The sequence below is a fragment of the Triticum aestivum genome, chromosome 5B (assembly GCF_018294505.1).
Source record: "Triticum aestivum cultivar Chinese Spring chromosome 5B, IWGSC CS RefSeq v2.1, whole genome shotgun sequence".
Classification (NCBI taxonomy): Eukaryota; Viridiplantae; Streptophyta; class Magnoliopsida; order Poales; family Poaceae; genus Triticum; species Triticum aestivum.
In genome coordinates this window covers 595,150,697-595,159,360 of record NC_057807.1, presented here as the reverse complement: position 1 = coordinate 595,159,360, position 8,664 = coordinate 595,150,697, and the positions used below count along the sequence as shown (strand labels likewise).

Below are 8,664 nucleotides of genomic sequence, written 5' to 3'. Positions count from 1 at the left end.
AACTCGGTTACTATAGGCACCTGTCATGAATCGGTACTATTCAATCACGTGAGTACCTATAGCAACCAGGGAGGAAATTGAAAAAAAGCCAATCGGCTCAGCTCCAGGGCATCCATCCATCCCCAGGCTCGAAGCAAACAGAGGCGAGGCAGAGCCCTTTCCTGGAGGCGGCCGACGGCAAGGTGACTCGCCCCAAATCCCCCCAATCAAATCGTCCCTGGCGGCGGTCGACGGCAACGGCGGGTCCTTGCGGTATTGCTGACTTGTTCCTTCCGGCGGAGGGGGCGGCGGAAGGCGGAGGGCGCGTTCCTTGCAGCAGTGGCGGGCGTGTCCCTTGCGGCGGCGATGACAGCGCGGCTGCGCGGGGGAGGGGAAGCAGCAGCGGCTGCGGTAGCAGAGGGGCGTCCGCCGCGTGGTCAACATACTTAGGCTGCTGCAACATACGCCTAGGGTTCCTCCTTCCCAAACCCCAACCAGCTATGAAGCAACCGACGCTCCAAGCTCGCCAGATCTCGCTCTCGCCGTCTAACACCAGCAAAGGCTGCAACCCGTAAGAATGACCTCCCCTCTGTTCTTGCCCCCTTCCCTGTGTCTCTCCATTATTTTGCTTGGAGTACTTGATGGCTAGATCATGCACTTCAAGTGTTTGTGGAAATGTGGAAGTAAAATATACATGTAGCATTTGGTCTGTCATTTGAAAACTGGCTTGGCCTACGATGTAGAGTTCGGTTTTGTGATTTGAATATAATATGCATGTAGTAAAATATACAGTATAATGTTACTGCATATTGATACTTACAGCATCAGGACTTGTAGTATATTTTAGTAGTACAATGTTTAGGAAGGATATACAGTTCTATGATGACTATCTTCAAATACTGCTGTGAAGACTGTCTTTGTATAATGTTGTAGTATAATATTTGAAGACTGTCTTTGTATACAATTCTATGTACAACATTATAGAGTTCCATGGACTGCTGTTGCTATGATATTATAATTTAGTATAATGTTACTGCATATAAAATAATTACATATGCAAGCTGCGGGTTTAGTTTGATGAAGTGCAGGTTTTCTTTTGAAAATACGGTGTCAATGTGACATATATATATATATATGGGGTATTGTAGGATTATTATTTTGATAAATATAAGCCTGATTTAACCGAAATTGAGTAGATCAATTAGTTTATCATGTCGGGTGGACTGGTTGAAAATGATTGACGTAGCCAGCCTGATTCCTTTCGTGATTGAGGTGTTGTATCGGGTTATATGTCTCCTATTTCAGGTTATGTTAGACTACATGTGTCCCGTTTCAGGTTATATTAGAATAATGGTGTTCTGTTTCAGTGTATATCAGACTATATGTATCCTGTTTCAGGTTATATCAGACTATATGTCTCTTCTTTTAGGTTATATTAGACTATATGTGTCATGTTTCATGTTATTTCTGATTACTATTGATACTTATAATTTATTTCTGTTGCCACAACATATCTAATTACTATGCAACTCATGGTTTATTTCTATTGACGTAGCAAATCTGATTTCCCTTTCTTCCTAATATAAACAATCTGGGTCTTGTTCCATTCTTTTAATTCTATGGCAGATGGGACCTGGATGAACAGTTCGGCCACCACGAAATGCCCCACAATCTCAAGGACAACATTCTGGGAGTAACTCAGCATCAAAATCTAGGAAGGTGCGTGGGATAAATAAGGGAAAGGGCTTGGAGCGTTTGATCAAAAGGGCAGGTCATCCACTAAACTTGACCATTTCTGAAGAGAGAAGACCTATTGGAGAAAACAATGAACTACTTTCTAGAGAGATTGGACTTCTTACACGGCACCATGCTCCTATCCAACGTGTCGGGTGGCATAGCCTTACTGAGGATGATAAGGACCCATTGTATGAACTTCTAAAGGTATGTAAGATTATCAAACTTTGTAGCTTCGAACATGTATAGTTTTAACTTTGAGTTCTTTCTTCGTAGCTTAAGTTCAATCTTGATTTCACCCAAGATCATATCAAAGGCTGTGTGGATCTGCTATTCTCTTCAAGCTAAAAAAGTTTCCGTCACAAGTGTTATGAGCATTATGTAAAATATGGTGATGATGCTAGAAGCAATCCATATCCTCCCCTTATTGATAATATAGTTGGAGACTGGATTTCGTTCTGTGATCATTTTGAAACAGAAGAATTTAAGGTATGGTAGTCTTTGAATGGATGTCAACAGTTTTGCATCTATCTTTATCACCCAACCCTGCCTTATTTGTTCACAAAAAACTACCATTTGCAGAAACGGTCCACAATTGGGAAGGCTAACCGCTCAAACCTACCTTATGTTCACAAGAAGGGAACAAAGTCATTTGTAGCGGTTCAACATGAATTAGTAAGTCACTATTACTTATCTTTATCTTGTGTCACAATTATGGTGAAAGAAGAATATCGAAACTTGTAGCTATCTTATATTCATGTCTTTGATATGAATATAAGATAGCTACAAGTTTCGATAAGTGTTACTCTAGTGATAAGAAGGGATGGGCATCAGAATATGCCAGGAATAAACATGTAAGTACCACGTAACAATGGAGTATCTATGCTATGGAAGTGTTTTGCTCCCCCCCCCCCCTCCTTTTTTAAACAGTTGTAGATGGGCATCAGAAAATGTAGGTTCTGCTGTTGGATCTTGTAAACAATTGTAGATGGAGTTTCTGCTTATTTGAGACCATGAGGGCGGTATTGGGAGTGTTCAGTAGGCCAAAACAAAGCATTTCGTTGACTGAATTCAGTTATTGTAGGTCCAGCCAAAACAAAGGAGGAGCTGCTCTGCTCTGCTCTGTTTCGTGCTGGCTACTCGACTAATTAGTTTGTACTAGAGAAGCATATATATGTTTTCCAGAGTTGTGAGTAACTGAACCTGTCAGACTAATTAGATAATCTTCAGTGTTTCTTGTGTCTTTTCTACATACATACACATGCTCCGTTTTAAATCTCCTCTGCTACCTACTGAGAGAGTACTAGTTGAGTGTTTAGGTACTTCTATGCCGCACTAGCTAGAGCTCAGAGAGGAATGACCATGCTACCTTGTTTTGTGTGATATCCGACTGACAACCGATGTGACCAGTAGTACATGATGCACTATTATCAGGGTTGTAGTAATTTAAAACTGGCATTCAAAGTTGTTAGTGTTGCATTATACTAACAGCGAATTTGGGTACTTTCAAATACATTATTATGTTGCTGCAATTAAGAATGTAAATTCCTTTCATTTCTTGTATTATTAATGTAGGAAGAAATGTTGCAGAAGCAAAAAGAACCTATAGAGGAGGGCGAAGTACCTTTAACAGAGCAACAGATTTGCGAGCAGGTGCTTGGTAAGGAATATGGTTACATTAGAGGTCGGGGTCATGGACCAAAACCAAATAGAAGGGCCTACTCAAGCGCATCAAGCTCAACTCGGCATGTAGTGGAAGAATTGGCATCTACAAAGGAGATTGTTGCTACACAACAAACTCAAATTGAGGCTCAACAATCTCAGCTTGAAGCTCAACAGAAGAAGATCGATTGGCTACAGAGTGTCGTGTCTAACTTGGTTGGCATTTCACCTCCTATGGACGGCACTAGTGCGACAGGGCTTGGTTTCTTAACTGATAGATCTGTTTTGCGTCAGGCTACATATCTGTTTCTTCTGATGGTATGATTAGTATAACTCTCATAAAGTCAGTTTGGCTCTCATCATGTGATTTGGCATATTTATTCAAGAGGTTGAACTTGATAGTTGAAATTTAAAAATTACAGGTTCTCTGGTCTCAGATGGAGGGTCAAGGAGGTGAAGCAACTTTGGAGAGGTACACTGTTTGCATTGCTATTATGTGCTTTTGAAGTAAAGTTTATGAGCATCTTCTAAATTGTGCTTGGTTCTATCTATGTTCGCCAATGAAATTACCAAAGAGTGGGTTCCATCTAAGGGTGATTTTATTAATATGTACATACTTGCTACAACTTGACATTTCATATAAAACTGCAAGCAACATGCTGCCAGAAGCTTCGAGCAATGTATTGTTAATTAGGATATCTTCCAGATTAAAAAGGAAAAGAATGAATTAGCTCATGCTCTTGATTCTTACTAAACTTCCTGTAACTCTGCATGGCACTTCACAAATTTTGTACTATTTGGCTGTAATGGTGCACATTTTTTTGAATTCATCAATAAATGAACATCATCCATGTCATTTTAACTTGTTTGGCATTTTCCAGGTGTAGAGGACACGTGGGGAGTGATCGGAGCAGTGCTAAACTAGATGCCAAAAGAGTAGTTCCTGATTTGCAAATTCGGCTTACAAATACTAGATGTCAAATACTAGAATAGTTCCTTCTTGGTGACCGGATCATATGTTTGGAGCAGTACTAAAGTTGGTACTTTGCAAATACTAGAATATTATTTCCTGATGGTACTTAAGTTGTGAAACAAAATTCGGCATACAAATGTTAGCATCTAATGATTGGATCATAAGTTTACAAATGCTGATTCTGAACTTTTTCCCGTTGTATGTCTAAAATTCTAAGGTTTCTTGCATACTACTAATGTCAGCATGTGGCAATATATTGTAGCTATGATATAGTTGCTTTCTTATGCCTCTAGTTACCAAGGTTTACAATTTTTTTGTTACAAAAGATGTCTAGTTACCAACGTGTAACTGGTCTCTAGACTTTTTAGTCACCAAGCCTTGGCTGGTCACTTAATATCTCTAGCCACTAACCATGTACATGGTGGTTGTAAATTTTTAGCAACCAAATCTCCCTTGGTCTCTAGATGCCATTAGTCACCAAGTCTCCCTTGGTCGGTAGATGCTATTAGTCACCATATTTAGGTGGTGGCTATTGATACAACATTTAGTGACCAGGGTTCGCAATGTTGGTCGCTCAATATCTATAGCGACTAGACTATAGCCACCACGAAGCGACCAAGTAGTATTGGTAGCAGTAGATCAGTAGCGACCAATTTTGTACTTTTAGTAACCAACCACCTTGGTGGCTAAACCTCACATATCTAGTAGTGCGAAAGAACGTAATAAGAACAATGAAACAAGAGGAATTGAATCCACCATCTCACACATCCTTCTTTTTGCGACACATGCTAGCCAGTTAATCACAGAATCATATGTGATGATAACAAAGAGCGACAACTTATTGTACGTACTTACAGACTTCAGCCTAACGTGTGCATCGCGTGCAAGTGTGTGATGCGCTGTGTACGTGCGTGACATGTTCGGAACCTTTTTTTCTTTTTTTACGAAAACAGGCAAACAATTCCCGTATTCCCTTTCACTGTCGTACGTACTACACAGGGCGCGCTGCCCAACTCGATGCTACGCACCATTGACTCAAGCACGCCGACCAGCCCAGCTCCATGCTCGATGGCCTAAGGAAAAACTACCCGAGGACCGGCTTGCAAAACAGGCAAACAATTCCCGTATTCCCTTTCACTGTCAGCACTACAGCTCCATGCGCAGCGGCGCGCACCCACGCGACTAGCAGCGGAGGACGGCACGTTCGTGACCACTGACTGCGGCATGAACAACAGCTGCGGCCAGGTGTTCCGCTTGAGCAAGGCTGTATTGAGCGTGTTTGGTTACCTGCATCGATTTTTAGAGGTTGCATGACAAAATAGAATACGTTGAGTTAAGCTTGGTTGAGGAGATCCAGGGTAAAATACGGGGTTCACATGTTGTTTGGTTACCTGCACATGAAAATAATTTCCCCCGGTGTTTGATTACATACATGCATCGTGATTAAGAGTTAACAACTGCATTTAAACAGAGATTTTACAGTAAAACACACATGTGACAGTACACACATGGTTACGTAAACAGCACACGCACACGTGCCAGGACACCCATATGTTCGCATGGACAGCATGCGCACACGCACACGTGCCAGGACACCCATATGTTCGCATGGACAGCATGCGCACACGCACATGTTCACATGATCAGCACACACACGTGACAACACTCGCACAAGTTCGAAGCACCGTTGTATAGTACACTGAGAAGATTAGAACGGACTAGTGAGATGTACATGTATTCATCTGCGACCTCGACATATAATACAGAGATATGAAACTACTGGTCCAAGAAAAATTCAAACGATCGAAGGTGAGCAATGAACTTGTCGAAATTCATCCAAAATAGCTTCAAACATAAATACGAAATTGAACATTTACAGTCAACGAAATCACGAATCAATCACCTGAATGGAACCACAACGTCGATATGTGACTTTTTCGTGTACTACTTATCTCGAATCGAAGTACAGTTGTGTAGATTAGAAGAGACTAGTGAATGAGATTAAGGGCAAAGGAGATTAAGAGGATGACATGCATATTAAAGTACACCTGTCACATGTAGATCTACTCGTCTATGACCTGTGAAATAGAAAACGTACGACATGAAAATTGTGTCAAACAGTGAGGTCAAACTACTCGTCAAAGGAAATTTCAAACAGTCAAAAGTGTGCCATGATTTTGTCAAAATTCGTCCAAAAATGCTTCAAATATGAACATGGAATTCAACATATAGAGTAAACGAAACTTTGATCAAATCGCAGGAATGGAATCAGAACATCGAGGTGCATCTTTTTCGTCACGGGAATCGACTTGCTTCACAAACTCGTCTTCCTCTAATTCCATTGCAGGGATTGTTGGAGAGTTGATCATTACTTGTACCTCCTTAATTAGTGTCCTTGGGATTGGATTGTGAGCGTAATTTCTTTTTGTTTCGTAGCACATTCCCTTACACCCCCTTCTCCCGGAACACGGGTTTTGACGCGTATGTATGGCGCTATTGAAAATGTTCGTGTGTGGCCATGACTCTTGAGATACTCGTCGATCCAGCACACTTTGCCAGTGTTTATTAGCTAAGTGTACAACAACAGAGTAGTAGCTTGGTGCGATTTTGCGGATCAAAATTGCTCGGCACACGATACTTATGAACGATTTTTGGACGACCAGTTAATCGAGCGGCCGTTGCCCTTTGACTCCCATGCATGTGTGGCTGGATTAACAAGGTCGTGCATGAATCATGCAGTATTTGTCGTCCGCATAGCATGGTTGTTTGTGGAATCGTTAAAGGACATAGATTATCCAGTTGTCCTTGCTAGGACGCCTCTGTACAATGTCACTGAATGCAAAAGCCTTGCCCACCAGCATATATACAAAGCAGTGCACGAGTTTCCTTTTTTTTCCTTAGCATCCATGGTGGACTGTTATTTTTTTTTAGAGAAAAGGCATGAAGGCCCGACTTCAAATTAATGAACCCATCAACCAGCTAAGATACAATGGTGCTGAATTACAAAGGTAAAGACTTGACCAAAAACTGAAAAATACATGCCAAATTCACTATGACCCGGAGCAGCAGCCAACAGAGCATCAAGAGAAACAACGATCAAGCCATCGGAGATCTTGTGCAGACAGAACAGCAGGCTGAAGCCACCCTACGCCGACAATTGCCGTGGACATGAAGGCCCAGACCGCTTGAAGGAAACCATCGACTCCGCCGCCCACTGCCGGAGGGGAGACCACTATCTCCCCTTCGTCCAGACCGTGCCGGACGCCCACCACCGGCCGGCAGCCAACCAGCAGACAAGGCGGGGAGCCACTGAAAGATGCGGAAGAACCCACACGCCACCAGCAACGCCGGCAACCAGGGGATCCGAGCACAGCTGCCGCCACCCACCACCAACTAGCACGCCCAACCTCCAACCACCCCTTGAACGGCGCCTCCAGGGAGGACCGAGACGCCAGAACGCCTCCGCCGTCCGGCCAAAAGGCCAAGACTTTCGCCCGGAGCAGGAAGGGGGAAGAGGGGCACGAATCTGGAAGCTCGACCCGCCCTCAAGAGGGGAACGGCACTGGAGCGCCGCCGGCGTCGACGTCGATGCGAAATCGACCAGGGGTTTCCCCCGTTCCAAGACTCCACCCCCATCCTCGGTTAGATCTGACGGGCCAGCCACCAAATCAGGAGAGGAGGCCACAGCGAGGGGAAGGGGCCGAGAGGAAGAAGAGCCGCCCGCCGCTGCAGCAAGACCTCGCCGCCCTCACGCCACCCACGCGGCCGGAAGGGACGAGAGTAGCACCCGCGCGCGCCATCCACCGGAGAGATCGACGCCTCCATCTCCACCCAGGGCCGCCGCCCTGGCTTCCAGAGCCCCTCACAGCGGCGTGAGGCAGCAGATCCTCGCCGCCACCTTCACGCCACCTTCACCGGAAGACGTGCAGCAGCCGGCCGGATCCTCGGGTGGCGGCAAGGCGGGGGGAGGAGGGAGGAGAGGTGGCGGCGGCTAGGGTTTGGGGTCGCTCCCGAGTCGCCCGAGAGGGGCGACGCGAGAGCCGGGGGGAGGGGGGTGGACTGTTATTTTGCCGCACTTGAATTTGTAGAGACGTGAGCAAGAATTAGTGAATCACAATACCATTACGGGATGACACGTTTACTGTGTAAGTCTAACATATGCATATGAGGATAATTGAATAAGTTTGTGATGGCAAATAAATGAATCACCATGAATAAAAGGAGAAAGGAAGAACCACAAATCTGCATCTTGTTCACAGCACAAACTACCGCATGTATTATTATCAGCGAGATTACCCGCAGCTGGCCTTCAAATC

The 8,664-nt window shown here is 44.2% G+C and overlaps 1 protein-coding gene across 1 annotated transcript; it reads left to right on the top strand.

Moving 5' to 3' along the window:
* The first annotated feature begins 479 nt into the window (after positions 1–479).
* Positions 480–4,549, top strand: LOC123115072 (uncharacterized). Its single transcript, XM_044536350.1, has 7 exons — positions 480–550; positions 1,606–1,698; positions 2,067–2,202; positions 2,296–2,388; positions 3,304–3,693; positions 3,798–3,847; positions 4,257–4,549. The coding sequence occupies exons 1-7, from the start codon at positions 480–482 to the stop codon at positions 4,366–4,368; spliced, it is 945 nt and encodes a 314-aa protein (XP_044392285.1). The 3' UTR covers positions 4,369–4,549.
* Positions 4,550–8,664: the final 4,115 nt, after the last annotated feature.

Bases quoted from the DNA above. Each gene is read 5' to 3' on its own strand.
- LOC123115072 (XM_044536350.1), top strand. From the start codon at position 480: ATGAAGCAACCGACGCTCCAAGCTCGCCAGATCTCGCTCTCGCCGTCT. The intron at 551-1,605 runs GTAAGAATGACC...ATTCTATGGCAG, and splicing joins ACCAGCAAAGGCTGCAACCC to ATGGGACCTGGATGAACAGT. The intron at 2,203-2,295 runs GTATGGTAGTCT...TACCATTTGCAG, and splicing joins TTGAAACAGAAGAATTTAAG to AAACGGTCCACAATTGGGAA.